Source organism: Urocitellus parryii, chromosome 5 (genome assembly GCF_045843805.1).
Source record: "Urocitellus parryii isolate mUroPar1 chromosome 5, mUroPar1.hap1, whole genome shotgun sequence".
Taxonomy (NCBI): domain Eukaryota; kingdom Metazoa; phylum Chordata; class Mammalia; order Rodentia; family Sciuridae; genus Urocitellus; species Urocitellus parryii.
Genome location: NC_135535.1, coordinates 6,378,325 through 6,396,943, shown reverse-complemented (window position 1 = coordinate 6,396,943; position 18,619 = coordinate 6,378,325). Strand labels below are relative to the sequence as shown.

Here is an 18,619-nt window from a genome sequence, read left to right as displayed (position 1 = left end):
CCTGGGTTCAATCCTCAGCACCACATAAAAATAAAATAAAGATATTGTGTCCATCTACAACTAAAAAATAAAAAAAATAAAAAATAAATTTTAAAAAAGTTATGAGCGATAAAGAGGACACTGGTTAAATGATGAGGAAGAAAACAACTGTAATGTAAATGCAACTAACAGCATAAAGATAGAAGTGAGGAGAAATGCATATAAACAATAAGCTGAAAATTTCAATACTTCACTTTCACGAATGGACAGAACAAACCAAGCAGACCAACAATGCAAGGGAAGATCTAACCAACATCATAGGCCAACTGGACACAATAGTCATCTCTATAAAACACTCCACCCAACAACAGAGAAACACATATTCTCTTTACTCATGGAATAGAAAAAAAATCAGAAAATTTATGCAGATATGGAAATTAAATAAAACTTATAAATTGTAGCAAAAATAATGCTTAGAGGAATATATAGCTTTAAATGCTTATATTTAGAAGGAGGCGTGGAAAAAAACCCTACAGATTGCAAGAAATTACTAGTGAATCATTTACATGTAAAGGGACTTATATCAAGAATATATAAAGAACTCTTGCAATTTAATAATAAAAGTGAACCCAACTGAGCCAGGTGTGGTGGTGCATCCCTGTAATCCCAGCAAATTAGGCAGGAGGATTGAGGCAGGAGGATCACAAGTTAAAAGCCAGCCTCAGCAATTTAGCAAGGCCTTAGGCAAGTTAGCAAAATCCTGTCTCAAAAATGGCTAGCATTGTGCCTCACTGGTTAAGCACCTCTGGGTTTAATCTCAAGTACCAACAAAACAAAACAAACACCACACAAACCCCAACTAGGCCAGATGCAGTAGTGCATGCCTAAAATTCCAATAACTCATTTGGCTGAAACAAACTAATAAGACCCTGTCTCCAAATAAAAAAGAAAAAGGGCAGGGGATGTAGTTCAGTGGTAAAATGCCCCTAGGTTCAATCCCCAGTCCCTCCCCACCCCCACTTCACCCCCCAAAAAACACAATTAAAGAGTGAACACAAATTCTGAAGAGACATTTCTCCAAAGATGCATAAATGGAGAATAAGCACATGAAAAGATGCTAACATAATTAGCCACCAGAAATATGCACATAAAAATCTCACTGGCTAAGTTTTTAGTAGTCTCTGCTTCCCTACTTCTAGCACAGGGCCCTGGCCAGAGTAGGTCCTCAATTCATACAGAAAAAACAATCTTTTGGAAAAGGACCAGGTCAGAGCTCCTCTCTACAGGCCATGCCGAGATGAGGAAAACAAGCAGTTATTCATTAGGACCTCACCCACGTGACAACATATGGACACTGCTCCAAGCCTTTGAGGAACCTGTATCCTAGCAGTAAGTAGTCCCACACTGGCAAAAAAGGCTGTGGCTCTCGGCTTTTCTGTAAGGCCCCTTACAAGAGCCATCTATAGAGAAATGGTGTCACTTTCTTGCAGGGCTTCAGTCTGAACTCAAACCCACCAAGAACCCACATCCCTGCCTGTCCTGGCGCATGCAGGCTCCATTTCAACTGTCCCAAAATATCTTCTACCCATCTCAGAGGAAGGCTAATCCCAGAAGGCCTGACAACAAGAGAGGGAGGACTAGAAGGCAAGGTGACCATTTTCTCCCCAACTTACCGTCCAGACACCGGTTGTTGTACTTCTTATAAGCAGTGATGGCGTCATCCTTCTTCACAAAGACCACCTCTGCTACCCCAGGATGCACCAGCCGAGCCCGCTTGAGGGCTCCACACACACAGAAAAGCTCCTGCAAAGAAGAAAAGGGGTTGGGGAAGAATTTGTGACTGCCTGCCATGCACGTGCACTGAGGGCTCTGGGGTGACTGTGTTACAGGAGGGCTCTATTTTAGGTGGTATTCTTGAGACAATTACAAGCCCCCAAGTTAAGAACAGATGAGGGATAAGCTGTAAGGCAGTGAGAAGGGGATCTAGGTTTTTAAGCCTTGCAGTACCTGTGATGTCTTACCAAGTCACTGCTAAGGTTCCCACTTCCCCAATTGGGATAGCAGCCATAAAATCTGAGAGCTGTCATAAAATTGGACATGCAGGCTCACCAAAGGGACAGTCTCTAATATATTACCCGTGAACCTGTTAAACCACCACTTCTATATTCTACCAGCGTGACCACAATTCCTAGGCTGAATGGATTGAGGCATTTCTCAGGACAAGGGACTATGAGTGTTAAAACCAGGAGAAGAATCCCTAGCAAAACTGGGGCAGTTGATTACTCTGAGTCACACAAATAGGATTTGATCCCTGGGACTCTGCCTTCTATCAGCTGTGTGACTGCCTGCAAGTTTCTTAACTTCCCTGAAACTACTACCGCTTCTGAAAACAAGAAAAGGACTGTCCACCTCCCAGGGTTGCTGGAAAACTCAAAAATTTTTTTTTTTTTGGTACTAGGGATTGAATCTAGGAGCACTTAACCACTGAGCCACATCCCCAGACCTTTTTATTTATTTTGAGACAGGGTCTTACTAAGTTGCTTAGAGCCTACTAAGTTGCTGGGGCTAGCTTTGAACTTGTGATTCTCCTGTTTCAACCTCCTGAGTTGCTGGGATTATAGGTGTGCACCACTATGCCCAGCTTCAACCGAGTTAGTTTTTAAGATCATGCTTTGTACCTGTGTTCATCATTAACTCTAAATTCCTCATTTTACTGATAAGGAGTCTAAGGCCAGACTAAGATCACCACAGGGAGATGTAGACAGAGGCCAATTAGCATTCAAAGCATTTCTTCATATGTAATTGCCATTTACAAGGTTGTTTCGAGAAAAAGATGGCTTATGAAAAGATCCTTGAAATGATTTGGTTTTTAATGACAAAGGGGAAAATGTTAAATATCAAACCACGTTATGGGGCTGGGGTTGCGGCTCAGTGGTGGAGCACTCACCTAGCACATGTGAAGCAGTGGGTTGGATCCTCAGCACCACATATAAGTAAATAAAATAAAGGTATTGTGTCCAGCTACAACAACAACAACAACAACAACAAAACACACTATGAAATTGAATAATAGGTATCCTCCCAATGATATTATTGTTCTTTTAACGTTACCTATTGGGGTAGAAAAGAAGTTGAGGGTAATTATTATTGGCAATTTTCTGAGGCGTAATCTTTACAAATATTTTTTTTTAAGTTGTAGATGAACAGAATGCCTTTATTTTATTTGTTTATTTTTAGGTTGTGCTAGGCTGTTAGGCAAGTGCTCTGCCACTGAGCCCCAGCCCCTACAAGTAATTCACTTTTCATTAGCATATTTTCACAGAGCTCTCCTATAATGTGCCAGTGCTCAATAAATGGTGGCTAGTTGTTGATGGACATTTATTTGTTCATTTATTTATTTGTATGTGGTGCTAAGAATTTAATTAAATTAAACCTCACATGTGTGAGGCAAGCACTCTACCACTGAACACAACCCCAGGCCTATTTCTCCTTTTTTGCTTTTACTTTGAGATGCAGACTAGCTAAGTTGTTCAGGCTGGCCTTGAGCTTACTATCCTTTGTCAGTCTCCCGAGTAGCTGGGACTACAGGTATATGCCACTGTACCCAGATACTTTAATAATTAAGAAAATTTTTAAAAAATTAATAATATTTATTGTTCAGTTGTAGTTAGACACAACACCTTTGTTTTATTTATTTTTATGTAGTATTTATTTTTATGTGGATGGAACCCAGGGCCTCACACATGCAAGGTGAGCACTCTATTGCTGAGCCACAACCCCAGCCCAATTCAGAAAACATTTTACTTCTTTGTAACATGTCCAGTATGACCCAGAATAGGCCACATTTCTACTCGTGTGCACACCACTGGCTGCACTATGCCTGCTAAGGAAGGGGAGCACACTTAGTTCTAAAGCCATTCGTGTGTTTCACAGTTCAGCCCCTTAAAAATCATGATGGCCAATGTGAGCTGTTACAGAACCTGAGACTTAGCTACAGGGTGCAGCTGGAGTCTCCATCTGCATTCACTGAAATTTCTAACAGTTCAAAGGATGTCTGGATTTCTAAAATGTTTTTTTTGACTGACTAAACTAAAACAGGCCCCACTAACCTGGCACCTGATTTAGGTTTTGCCCATGTCTGCCATGGGAGGGCAGAATGGACCAAGAAGGCAATCCTGAGGAATCAAACACCAGTCACTACTAATACATCTCACTATATTAATATGACAGAATAATCACATAAACCCCCCAAAGTAGACAAGAAGTTCCAAAGACTCATGGGAAAATACCCGCCACTAGGTGTTGCATAGCAATGCTAAAGGATCCCATTTAGGACCCATTATGGTACAGATATCCCATGATTCTGAGATTCAGGCCAGGCCAGCGGCACTGGTTTAGAAGCTTGCAGTACAGTGAACAGCTGGCCTGGCTGCTATACTGAAAGGTCTGCTTCCAGGTGGGCCACTGGTTGGCATCTGGGAACCTGAATTCCAGGAGGACTCTACCACCTTAAATGATGAGGTAGCCCACTGTGCCTAAACTGTGTAAACAATATGGTTCATGCTGAACACTTGTTTGTCCCCTGCAGAGTGTGGAGCTCTGGTACATGCTAGGCAGAGAATGATTAAATGACTAGTCCCCAGTGAAACCTTTGGGCACTGAGTCTTTATGAGATCCAGGGTTTCATCAGTCATTACAATGTGGAGAAATAAAATACATCCGGTGTGACTCCACTGGGAAGGCTCTGGAGTGCCAATTTCCCCCAAACTACACCCTGTCTTTCCTTTGGTGACTTTGCTTTGTGTCCTTGGGCTGTGCTAATTTTTAGCTCTAGGCCTGATTATATGCAAAGTCTTGAGAGTTCCAGCCAATCAGCAGACCGAGACTTGTCTTAGGTTTGAGATTTAAAATTCTCACATGCCACAATACTTACAACGATGTCCTCCTCTGTGACTCGAGGATGCAGATTATTCACAGTCATCTTGGTGCCTTCCAAGGGGCTGAGAACAGGCTGCCACACAGACAAGAATATTACCAGGAGCTGAAGGGCAGACATGCCCCCACAAGGCCCAGAGGAAACAACTCTGCAGAGTCTACCACAACTGGGCTCCTCAGATCCCGACATGGATCACATCCCCCCCCCACACTCCATGCTAAAGGAGCCAATGCTCTTCAGGTCCCTGAACATTTGCTTGAAATGCTACTCATCATTCTAGACCTGGCAGCTCAAATGCCATGTTCTTGGAGTCTCCCCAGATCCCTAAGAGGCAAAATGCTCCTTCCTCACAGCTTCAGCAGCTTTCTTTTGGGAAACCCTCCACAGTGTCACTACACACAGTGATCTCTCTGCTGGTCTGGTGTCCCCTTTGGCCCATGAGCTTTGAGGATAAGGGTTCCTGGTTCTTGGATTGCTCATCTGTAAAATGGGGACAGCAACACCTACTTCACAGGGGTGTTGTAAGGACCCACTGGGATCCATACAGCACACCGCCCACCCAGCATAGGCCAACTCTCGACTAGGGTGGTCACCTTCACCTTACCTCGGCAGGTGGCAGCTCTTTGGGGGGTTCTTCCTTGTTCACCAGTGTCCGGGACATGTTGGCCAAGGCTTTTGTTCGAATAGTGGAGGGTAAAGCAGGAGCAGTGTAGGCATCATTTTGAACCACTTTGGTGAGAGGGAGGGCCTTGGACATGGAGAGCTTGGAACTGCTCAGCCCGGCCTATAGAGAGGCAGAAAGGAATCTGAAAAGCCAGAAACCCAGACTCTTCTGAAAATGCCCTGAAGAGCCAACAACTAGATGAATGCATGAAGCTTTGATGTTGCTCAGCTCCAAATCCATTACAAGTTTGAAGCAAAGAAAGGCTGCCAATAATATCCGCTAGGGAAGGGGCAGAAGGGGAGAAAAGCACATGGCCCAAGCATGTGACTGTAGAAGACAATTCCCACAGTGCTAGAAGCTCTGGCAGGAAGCTTCCAAGTCTTGATCTAGAAACTCCCAGGAGCCACAGGCTCACCCATTCTTTACTTCAGACTTTCCAAAACCTCTATAATTTGGGGCTGGTCAGAAGACCAAAAGCTTGAAGTCAAGTTCATTCCTAGATAAGCTTCTATCACAGTGGAATGATCACCAGCTCCTGGCTGGCTGGGAACAGGAACTTACTCTTAAGAAGGTCCAGAAACCCTAGCTTTTTGGTCACTGATCTGGACACACAGAAGCACCAGAGCCATGGCATCCTCAGCAACCAGACTGTCAGGGACTTGCTGGCACAATCAGAACATACAGACCACCAAAAACGATTCCTATTCCAACTGGGGATGTGGTCCCATGGATACATAAAACTCCCCTGTATTAATGTGTCTGAGAAAAAAGATGCTTGATACAGAAGCAGCAGGTGGTATTGCTGATCTAGGACACCTGGGTCTATAAGGCACAGACCCAGGGATAAAGCAGCAATGCAGCAGCCAGAGGGATAATCAGAATACAAGGCAGGCCCCATTCATCAGGTCTCTCCAATGGAGTGAAGTATCCTCTCCATGCTGGATTCCAGATCTCTCCAGCTGCTCTGTCTCTCAGTGTAGTGGTTACACATGGGCCCCAGGAACCACACTACTATGGCAACAACTAGATCTACTACTTACAAGCTGGGTGATGTTGAGGAGGTTAACCTTTCTATATCTGTTTCCTTATCCATAAAATGAGAGTAAAAATACACACTTCACAGGGTGGGAGGACAGAGGCCTTTTGTTTTGTTTTTTTAACAAGGGAGTGAATCCAGCCACTGAGCCACATCCCCAGGGCCCTCCCATTTCAAAAATTTTTAACTTTTTTAGTCGTAGATGGACACGATACTTTTTATATTTTTTATGTAGTGCTGAGGATTGAACCCAGTGACTCACACTTGCTAGGCAAGTGCTCTACCACTGAGCTCCAACCCCAGTCCCCCAGCCCTTTTTAAATATTTTATTTAGAGACAGGGTTTCAATAAGTTGCTTAGGCCCTCCCTAAATTTCTGAGGCTGGCTTTGAACTTCAATTTTCCTGCTTCAGCCTCCCTGGGATTACAGGTAAGTGCCTCCATGCCTGGCTTAGAGAAGGTCTTAAATGAGTTAATGTAAATACTGTTTTTAAAATTAGGGTAAACCACTAACTGAGCCAGTTGATAAGCTGTTCTGGCATCAGACACAAATGGTCTATTTAATAGAAAGGATTGGTCCTTTTATAAAGAAATAAACTGCCAACATTTAGCTTCACATACCATTCTAAGAGCTTAATTATAACCAGGAGATTGGTCCATACACTCAGGTGGTGACTAAAACTGAATCTTCGAGCCTCAAGGTAATACAAAGGCGGTATCTGCCCCAAGGAACTGGCTGGGCAGCCCATCAACCTCCCTGCTGTGGCTCAGTGGTACCCACTAAGCTGAGTGCTAGAAACACTCTGATACTGTTTGCTTCTCTGCAGGACGTCTGACCAGCACCACAGCAGGCAAGCCTTTCTTGCAAAGAGGCTGTACCTACTGGAGCCCACCAATCAAATGAGGTTTATTCCTTACTGACACCAACCCAGGGAATCCAGAATCTAAGATTAAGGTCAGGGAGTATCAAGGAAAGAAAAGGGATTCCCTCCTGTGGGATTGATACTATGATTCAAATGTCCTCTCCAAAACTGATGTTGAATTTTCGTAACAACAGCATTAATAGGTGGGACCTTAAGAATTGTTTTGGTGGGGCTGGGGATGTGGCTCAAGCGGCTAGCGCACTCGCCTGGCATGCGAGGGGCGCTGGGTTCGATCCTCAGCACCACATACAAATAAAATAAAGATGTTGTGTCCACTGAAAACTAAAAAATAAATATTAAAAAGTTCTCTCTCTCTTTAAAAAAAAAATAGAATTGTTTTGGCTACCAGGAAACCATTCTCATGATTAGATTAAGGCCAACCTCATAGGAGTGGATTTTGCTATCTCAGGGATGATGCTCCTGATTAAAGAATAAGTGCGGCCTGATCTCTGTCTAGGGCATGCTTGCTTATTCTCCGATGACTCAGCAAGAAGGCCCTTGCCCTGTACAGCCCCTCAGTTTTAGACTTCCTGGCCTCCATAATTGTGAGCAGAGTAAATATCCATTATTTAAAATTCACCCAGTCTGTAGTATTCTGCTACAGTAGCAGGTAACAGACTTTCCCTTGAGTGTCTCAAACATAGTGCCGGGGACTGCAGCTCTGCACTCCACCTGCAGTGGGACCTTGAGCAAATCCCTGGACACAGCCTGTATCCAATTTTTTAAAAAGCAAATGGCTGGACCAATTCCAGCTCTGAGAATCTTACAACCCAAATCATTGAAAGACCCTGTTATCCTCAATCTCTGCTGTCCACCAGATCAGACACATACAGTGACAGAAAAAGAAACAATGCCATACCATGTGGTGGTGAAAGCTGCTGGAGGGTGAAAACTTCATTTGCTTAGTAGGAACGGGTGCTATGACATCATCATCTTCATCCAGGTCATATAAATTCTGAGAATAAAGAAATATAAGCTAATGTAACATGCAGGTCCATAAAAGACATCCAGCCCCAGCATTAAATGAAAGATCAAGGGAAAAGGTGGGCATGGCGGTAGTGGTACCTGGAGAGACTGGCCTTGGAGTCTGGGGTTCAAGTCCTGACAGGGTGACTTCTACTAATGAGGCCCAATTAAAAATGCTCCATGTACATCAGAAGTACATTTTCATAAGTTCATAACACCCCTCAAGAATCCCTAAATTAGCCAGGCATGTGGGTACCTATCAGTAATCCCAGAAACTCAGGGGGCTGAAATAGGAGATTTCAAGTTTGAAGCCAGCCCCAGCAACTAAATAAGGCTCTCAGCAACTAAGTGAGACCCAGTACAGGAGGGAGGAAAAAACAAATCCCTAAAAAGTTTGTTTACAGTCATGTATCTCAATGACAGGGATATGTTCTGAGTAATGAATTATTAGGTGATTTTGTTGTTGTGTGAACATCACAGAGCATACTTCCACAACCATCCAACTACACACCTATGCACCCCAATACTGACCCAAATGTCACTAAGCATCACATGACAGTATATCCTTTGCTTTAGAAAGTACATTCTGGATAATTTGGCCAACAGCAGTAAACTCAAACCCTATCCCAACAATGCCTATGTTGGGATTTTTAACAGGGAATTTTAACAGGATTTTTAACAGGGAAAATGGTCTAAATAAAATATCCAAACAAATAAACGTCAACTCAATGAATTGAGCAGTTATGAAAAATGTTTACACTTAATGTGAAAACAGAAAATGCTTGAGTTAAAATAAAAAAGGGCACAAACTTAAGAATAAAATTGCAACTATAACTAGTGTTAAATGTAAAACAACACAAACACACACAAAAAAGCAGGAATCTTAAAAACAAACAAAAACCCCAAAAATCTATGACCAAATTTCAACAGTGGCTGACTCTGGAGAATAGGAACATGAAAAACATTATTTTGTGTGTGCAAATTGTCCCCTCACTAAGAAATTTTTTGTTAAAACTCTCAAATTACAAAAAGTCAAATGTCTCTGGGCCTGGCCCCAGCCAATCCACCCGTTAGCGTCATCAAGATATGTGTGCGTGCGTGTACATACATACACATACACACACACACACACACACACACACACACACACACTCTCTCTCTCTCTCTCTCTCTCTCTCTCTCTCTCTCTACCTGTTTGGCCTGGTGGTTATTGACAACATTGATCCTCATTCCAGCTGGATGGGCATGAAGTGGCACCATGGCCTTCTGCTGTGGAACCTAGAAACACTCAGTGATCACAATCTATCCCATAGGGTTCATGAACATCCTGTGAGTATGAGGTCACTGAATTTAAATACAGTAGGCATGCAGTTTGGGTCTCTGGTAGGACTAGAGTGCCTTGCCCCCAAGTAATAAGGTATCCCCATGCAGTAATACAAGTGCAGGGCTTTAAATGAAACTTGGCTCCATCAATGTCTGCTGCCACTATGCCTATTACCAAAACCAAGACATTAAATGACATTGTTTCCTTTGGGGGGATTGGGGGGACACTCTTGATTGGCAGCCAGATCTGACTGGGCTTCTACTCTGGTCCTTCCACTACTGGTTGTGTAATGTTGGATATGGTATTTCATCTCTGAGATTCAGATTCTTCTTTAATAAAACTGGGGAAACAGTCCTAAAGTTGGAGTGAGGAATATATAAGACCAAATACACTAGGTGCCTGCGCATAGCAGATGGTCAAAATGTTTCATCCTTTCCCTGCTCTTCCCTCTACTATTTTTCACTTAAGAAAGTCACTTCATGCCTTTCTCATGTTTGCTTGGCTATAATGTATACAGAAAGCCTTTGTAAACAGCCAAGGGCTGTACCAACACTTGAGAGAACTGCACTTTTGCCCAATCCCCTCTCCCTGCCCAATCTTCCTGCCTAAATCTGCCTGTCTTCTGAGTTCATGACAGCAGTCACAACCTACCTGGATGGTTTTGGTGAGCTTCAGAGCAGGCGTCACTGTCCCAATGGGTGGGCTTGTGAAGGCATCAGGGGAACTCCTCCTCAAGCTAATCTTCTCCCGGGCATCAGCCACTTGGCGAGGCTTCTGTGGCACCGTGCTCTGCTGCTTGCGAGAGTTCAGCATCTCTCTGGCATCCTGCACTTTCCCTTTGATCCGAAACCGTGCATCTTTCTGCAAAAGTTTCTCCCGAGCATCTTTGACTCCCAGCTTGAGCCTGGCATCTGAGAGGCCTATCTTCTGCCGGGCATCAAATCTCTGCTGGAAGGTGGCTGTTCGTGCTGGCTGGCTGAGAAGGTTCTGCTGGATTCCAACTCGAGATCGGACACCTCCAACTCCTGGTCTGGCACTGAGCCTGTGAATACAAACTGCAATAGTAAGTGGATCTGAATATCACCAGTGGCCCATGGAGGAAAGCCTGGGAATCTGGGAATAGAGCAGATCCTACAGAAACCAGAAAGCTGCTTCCTGCCTGCATTTGAGTCAATAATTAATCCAACAGAAAGTAATGACTTCCTTCCTACTTCTTGCCTTTTAACTTTGTATCATAAACAAAATAAAGAAAGAGGGTTTGGATTTTCACCATTAGTTAAGTCTGCTTTACTCCCCAAATCAGTGGGGTTTTTTTGTTTTTTTGTGGTGCTGAGGATTGAACCCAGGGCCTTGTGCATGCAAAGCAAGCACTCTACCAACTGAGCCATATCCCCAGCCCCCAAAATCAGGTGTTTTGAGAGATCTTTTTGGACAATAATCTCAGACAACGCCAGTCAAATAAGAAACTATCTCCAGGGGCTGGGGATGTGGCTCAAGCGGTAGAGCGCTCGCCTGGCATGCTTGTGGCCCAGGTTCGATCCTTAACACCACATACAAACAAAGATGTTGTGTCCGCTAAAAACTGAAAAATAAATATTAAAAAATTCTCTCTTAAAAAAAAAAAAAACAACTATCTCCAAAATATCAAAACCCCACTCAACCGAAGAGCAACTTGTTTCCAAAGCTCTTCCACATCACCATTCTTCTTCTTCTTCTTCTTTTTTTTTTTTTTTGCATTAGGGATTGAACCAGGGGCACTTTACCCCTGAGTCACATGTATTTTTTTAGTTCTTGACAGACCTTTTTTTTTTTTTACTTTTATGTAGTGCTGAGAAATCAAACCCAGTGCCTCATACATGCTAGGCAAGTCCTCTACTATTGAGCTACAACCCCATTCCTCATCCCTAGCCTTTAAAAAACAAATTATTTAGAGACAGGGTTGAAGTTGCTTAGGTCCTCACTAAGTTTCTGAGGCTGGCCTTGAACTTGCAATCCTCTTGCCTCAGCTTCCTAAACCACTGGGATTACAGGCATGTGCCACTGCTCCTGGCCACATCCCCACCCACTCTTTTTTTTTTTTTAATATTTATTTTTTAGTTTTTTAGAGGACACAACATCTTTTTGTGTTTGTATGTGGTACTGAGGATCGAACCTGGGCTGCACGCATGCCAGGTGAGCGCGCTACCGCTTGAGCCACATCCCCACTCTTAATCAACCCTCTCAGCACCTAGAGCGGCACCTATTATGCCTGCTTTATAGAGGGAGAAGCAGATCTGGCGAGGCTGTATGATTAACAAAGGATGCCTCTAATGCAGGTGTCTCTAATGCCTCTTTTGGGTTGGACCTAAGGAAGTCAATATGTGGGTCTCAGAGCTAGACAACTCAAATAATAAAGATATAAAGACTTAGAAAACAAAAATAAATGCTTTCTGAAATAACAAATATTCAGAAACTGTTAAAGACAGAAATTGATTAAACTTCATTAAACAAGTTCTATTCTTTCTCTTTCAGCAGCTTAAGAAAAACAAAAAACAAAAAAAACAATGCCTCCTGAGTATAACACTAAAGGTCCTTCCTGGGATCCATGGGTTTTTCCTGACTCACCCATCCATGACCCACCCCCAAGACTTCTCTATTCCACCCCTGTGCCCAATGTCCCACCTGGAGACTCCAAGGTCAATATCTCCTTTTCGGGAAATCCTTCCTGATTCATCCTCCTTTGTGTTTATTAATATACCTGCTAAGTTTTCTGCCTGTCTTAGTCTATTTAGGCTGCTATAACAAAATAGCATAAACTGGGTGGCCTATAAACAAAGGAAATTTATTTCCTCTGGTGCTAGAAGCTGGGAAGCCCAAGATCAAGGTACTGGCAGGTTCCATGTCTGGTGGGGGCCTGCTTCCTGGTTCTAGAGCATCTTTTCACTGTGTCCACATAGAGGGAAGGAAAAAGGGGACTCACTCCTTTTACAGGACCAAGTACCTTATGAGTGGTGCTGAGCTCTGGCTGAGCCTTGAAATTCCTGTGGAGCTTCTAGACCCTATCCCAGAGCTACTAAAGCCTCAAACTGGGGGAAACTTGGGTGACTGCATTTTGAACTCCACAGGTGACTGAAGAGCTATATTGAGAATCCCTAATCTGGTGCTAGGAGGTCAAACTGTGCTGAATAACAAGTTTATCTACTGTTTCCCACTTCACAGCCTGGGCCTCCCAGGAGGCTTCCTCATACTGCCCAAGTCACTGGGATCCTCCTACTGCTTACTCACCTGTCCACCTGCACTTCGAATAAACAAAGTGTACCCCAAGGTGAATCTACTTGGTACCAATAAAAGCAAATCTGGCCAGGCATAGTGATACATTGTTTGTAATCCCAGCTACTCAGGAGGCTGAGAAGGAGGATTCCAAGTTCAAGACCAGTCTAGACAACTTAGTTTAAAATTTTTAATATTTATTTTTTAGTTTTCGGCGGACACACATCTTTGTTTGTATGTGGTGCTGAGGATTGAACCCGGGCCGCATGCATGACAGGCAAGCGCAGTACCACTTGAGCCACATCCCAGCCCCCAGTCTAGTCAACTTAGCAAGATCCTGTCTCAAAATAAAAAGGGCTGGGGCTGGGGATGTGGCTCAAGCAGTAGCGCGCTCGCCTGGCATGCGGGCGGCCCAGGTTCGATTCTCAGCACCACACACAAAGATGTTGTGTCCGCCGATAACTAAAAAATAAATATTAAAAAAAAAATTCTAAAAAAAATTTTTAAAAATAAATAAATAAATAAAAAGGGCTGGAGATGTAGCTCTGTGGTAGAATTCAATACCCAATACCCAGCCCCACCCCACAGAAAAATCTAGACCTTTATCCTCTGAATAATGCAAACACACCTGCTGTCTCCAATATGCCAGAGACTCAAAGCAGTAACATATTAAGTGTTTATGTCCCCCAAATTCCTTTGATGAAACCTAACTCTCAAGGTGATAGCATTAGAGGCAGAGTTCGTAGGTTATGAGGGTAGAGTCTTCGCAATGGGATCAGTATTCATATAAAAGATGTCTTCAGAAAGTTCCCTGGCCCCTTCCTGTGAAGTCACAGTGAAAAGATGGTCTAGAACAAGGAAGCAAACCCTCACCAGACATGGAACCTGCCAGTGCCTTGATCTTGGGATTTCCCAGCTTCTAGCACTAAGAGAAAGAAACTTCTCTTGTTTATAGACCACCCAGTTTATGCTACTCTGTTATATAGCAGCCCAAGTAGATTACTACAGTGATGCACAGTACCCTTTTTCTCTTTGGGAAATGGCAACTTACTTTAGGATCTGTGTTTTCCAGTGAGTTTGACTGGGTAGGGAAGAGGATGGAGGGGTCATTAACAGAATCACTTAGACTAAGTTTAAGGTTGAGGGGGCTGCTATGCCTCGTAGTGCGTGCCTGTAATTGCAGTAAGATTTGGGAGGCCAAAGATTCTAAATTTGAGCCCAGTACCAGAAACTTAGCTAGACCATAAGTTGTAATTCAGTGGTGGTAGAGTATCCCTAGATTCAATACCTCCAGTTAAAAAACAAAACAAAACAAAAAACGTGGTGATGGCTGCATGTTCAGCCTACTCTATTTCTTCATGTAAAGACTCTGGAAAGGCTGGATGTGGTGGTGCATACCTGTTTCCAGCAGCTCAGAAGGCTGAGGCAGAAGGATTGCAAATTCACAGCTAGCCTGAGCAACTCAGCACCCTAAGAAACTCAGTGAGACCCTGTCTCAAAATTAAAAATAAAAAGGGGCCAGGGTGTGGCTCAGTGGTGTGCGCGCGTGCACATACACACACACAAAAAGGACCCTGGAAGATGAAGGCATTAGAGAAAGCAGAGCCACAAGGAATGGGGTGTGGAGGGAGGCCGCATACACAATTAGGGAGAAGGAAATAGCTATGTGGTGGACAGCATCCACCTCCCCTGGCCTAGGCTACCCTAGGCTTCATGGTCCATGGACTGTAAAGCCATGGACAATAGTGGGGTTATATCCAGAAACCTGTAGCTACTCTGAAGGGCTCTTGGTGAGAATAAAGATCCTACCTTCTTGCAGGGTGCCCCCCACTGACCTTTTTTTTATTAACAGGGATCGAACGCAAGATTGTTTAACCACTGAGTTATATCCCTAGCCCTTTATATTTTTTATTTTGAGACAGGGTCTCACTAGGTTGCTTAGGATCTCACAAAGTTGCTGAGGGTGGCTTTGAACTTGCCATCCTCCTGTCTCAGCCTCCCCAGCCTTTGGGATTACAGCCATGTGCCACTACGCCCAGCCCCTCCACCGCTGGCTTAAAAAAAAAAAAAAAAAAAAAAGTTTTAAGTTCTCTCACATCTGTTAGCAATGCCCTTTGGAAAAAAATACAGGATATGGGTTCAGACCAGGAGCTGCTACTGAAATCTACTCATAAAATGGGAAAAAAGGTTTTGGTCAACAATTGCCACTGAGAGCCATATAAAATCAGGGCCAGTAGAAAGCATCCCAAATGAGAATGTTCACTTACTGAATACCCATCGAGGCCACAAGTCTTGGGTCAGGCAATCAAATTATCAAAAGTAACATGGTAAAGTACAGGTCTCCAGGTCCTCTAAACTGAAGTGAGGCATACAGATCCCCAAAAAATCACCACACTTCTACTCCAAGAGAGGGAGATACAAAGTGTGAGAGGATACCATAAGCAACAGAACACCCAGAGGGCCATGGGAAGGCTAAGATACTGGCCTAGGGTGTCTGAGAAGAGCAGCTTGTCAAAGGGCATTCTACATGGGCCAGATGCAGAAAAGCCTATTCCAGCCCATGGCCTGCAGCTTCTTTGCTCTTATGGCTCAAGCAGGTATGTGCATTCCTTTACTTTTCCCATATCACAAAGCCTCTGCTATCCGGGTCTCTAGATGAAGGCCTCCTCCTCGGAGAATTCATTCAACAAAGTTTCCAGTAAGGCATTTACCATGCTGTATCACACAATGATCTGTTTACAAGCCTGCATCTCCCACGGAACTGCTAGCTTCTCAGGGGGCACACCCCTGTACCCACTCAACTTTGTCAAACCTGCATCAGGGAAATGGTTGGGCTCAAAGGGCTTTCTTATGTCAAGGAGGCTATGAAGCTCCTAGTATACCTTCATCCTCCTTCTGGGCCCAAAATCTCTGAGGCTAGCTGCCGTCATCTCCACCTGATTACTAGAAAAACTGAATCACAGAGCTAGTGGTCATAAACAAAACAGAACAGAACTCCAGGGCGACCTGACGCCACAGGCTACCCTCATTGTAACAGGCTCCAAGTTTCCCTCCTTCCTACTCCAAGCTCCAGGGAAGTAAGATGGAGAAATAATGGTTGCCCTGAAGGCTGCTCCTATAGGAGCCAGCCCTTATTGACTACCCACTACTCTGCTGGGATCCTGACCTCCAACCAGCCCTGCCAGCAGAGAGGGAGGCACCCATGTAGCCAGGGCACAGGAGCTTCAGAAAAGGTCCCCTGGAAAAGAAAGATGATGGTGTCGCACTGTGACAGAACATCATAAATGGATAAACAAAAGTGGAGGACTTCGTCAGTAATGGTGTCTGCCCTACAGTGGAGTCAAACACATTCCAACCAAACTTGACCCTTCCCAAAGACTTCCTAACTTCCATCCTCTCCAAAATCTACCTCCTCGCATCACCAGGGCACCTCTCACAAAGGGCTCCTGATATTTATAACTAAAGGAGATGAGACGTCTTATCTTGTAAAATTTCATGTTACGATACCATAAGACTGGGTAAATCTAGAGCTCCAGCGCATCAATTTTGCTTTCAAAAGTTAACTTACCCAGTATGACCAATCACAAAAGCAATAAAACACCACTACCAAGACCAGGAAGAGTATGTGGGGGGATGAATAACTGAATGCCTCATTTTAAATTAAGGTTAACAATGAGATTCTTTTTTGGACCCAGGATTAAACCCAGGGCACTTAACCACTGAGCCACATCCCAGCCCTTTTTATTTTTTTATTTTTAATTTTGAGATAGGGTTTCACAAAGTTGGTGAGGCTGGCTTTGAAGTTGCAATCTTCCTGCCTCAGCTTCCTGAGTTGCTGGGATTACGGGCATGTGCCACCACACTCAGCAACTATGAGATTCTTAAAAACAAATTTCATATCCCTGAGTGGAGAATGGATAAAAGGGCAGATTCACATTTTCTGACTCACTATAATACTGCATTTAACCTTCACATGAGGAGGGGTAGGGGAGGGAGGTTAGGTTTCTCCTATCCTAACTTATTCATATTCCTCAATAGTTTCCATTCTCTTATAATCAGCAACGACTGTCTGAAGTGCTATATTGAGAATCCCAAGGGAATTTCCAGACTCCACAGAAGCATAGGGTAGATAAGCAATGCCTGCTATGGCCACAGAAGAGGCAACTAATAAGGTTACGAAAGATAAAGATTTGAGGGGCTGGGTGTGTAGCTCAGTGATACAGCACTTGCCTAAGAATGTCTGGGGCCCTGCATATACTACAGGCTGACAGATTTCTAACACACACCTCCTTTAAGGCTCACAATAACCCTGTGAATAGGGTAACTATTCACATTTTATAAATAAGGAGGCAACCTCAAAATCACAGGCACTAATGTTGAAGAACAGATTTGAACTTCATTATATCTAGTTGAAACACCAATAACGCATGTGTCAAAAGTAAAGACTAGATCTTGAATCAAAACTAAATAATCTTCAGTATTATTAATGTCTATTTTTTCATTCTGTTATGAAACTCTTCAAAATTAAAATAAAACAATACAAAAGTTAAGGGTGAATACTGTTTCCAGATGGAGGAAAACCTTGGAACTCCAGTCACACCCAGGAACACACATACCATCATGCTTTTTTGGCAGGAAAGACCATTGAGACTGTTTGTCTTGGCCTTTGTGTGTGTGTGTTGTGCATTGTTCTGGGGATTGAACCCAGGAGTACTCTAGCACTGAGCTAGGTCCCCAGCCCTTTTAAATTTTTTGATTAAGAGACAGGCTCTCACTAAGTTGCTGAGGCCGATCTCAAACTGCCTCAGTCTCCCAAGTACAGGAAGTACAAACATGGGCCACCTTGTCTGGCTTGTGCTGATATTTTAATACACAGTCATGCCTTACTTAATGGCAGGGACATAACCTGAGAAGTCCATGTACTTACAGAAACTAAGATGGCCTGGCATCACCAGGTTGATTTAACTCTAGGGGACCACCCTCCATGTATGTAGTCTGACATCACTGCACACAGCACTCGACTGTGTCTGAGCAGCAGAAAAGGTGCATGAGCAGGAGGGAGGTGCGGGCAGGGGATGTAGTAGCTACCCACAGTGGGAGTGAGCAAGCAATTCCTCAATCTGATGCATTCAGTTCCCTGGTTATGCCAGTCCTTTCAACTCCTTTCACAAATAGCTTTAGGGGGCTCCAGTGTTCAGGCTTTTTATAATCATGCTCCCTCTTCCTGCATGAAAAGACAGCTATTCATCCCAGCAGGCATTAGTCATCAGGAATTTTTCAAATAAACACCCCTGCTAGGGGTAGGTCTCTAAAACATAGAGTCAATCATGTTACCCTCCTGCCTAAGAACTGCTGAGGGCTCCCCAACAAAGCCCAACCCCTGGGGGGAGCCTCCAATCTAACCCCAGCTTCTGCCTGCAGCCTCACCTCCCACTGTAGGGACTACTTGTGTTCCCAAAACACATTCTGCACTTTTGTTCTCAGTAAATGTTTAGGAAGGGTGAGGGAGGGAGGTTTTGAGCAAGTCTTTTAATTGCTCTACT

At 43.8% G+C, this 18,619-nt stretch overlaps 1 protein-coding gene across 2 annotated transcripts in view; it reads right to left on the bottom strand.

The window, feature by feature from the left end:
- Positions 1–18,619, bottom strand: part of Poldip3 (DNA polymerase delta interacting protein 3) — a 32,286-nt gene that overhangs the window by 8,682 nt on the left and 4,985 nt on the right. Inside the window, exons 2-7 of one of the 2 annotated variants that reach the window (XM_026394346.2) lie at positions 10,479–10,869; positions 9,695–9,781; positions 8,397–8,492; positions 5,520–5,699; positions 4,913–4,990; positions 1,653–1,782 (exon numbers count right to left, since the gene is read on the bottom strand). In XM_026394346.2, the coding sequence (XP_026250131.1) occupies positions 1,653–1,782; positions 4,913–4,990; positions 5,520–5,699; positions 8,397–8,492; positions 9,695–9,781; positions 10,479–10,869 (962 nt within the window). The remainder of the gene's footprint in view (positions 1–1,652; positions 1,783–4,912; positions 4,991–5,519; positions 5,700–8,396; positions 8,493–9,694; positions 9,782–10,478; positions 10,870–18,619) is intronic. The other variant, XM_026394347.2, reaches the window with a different exon arrangement.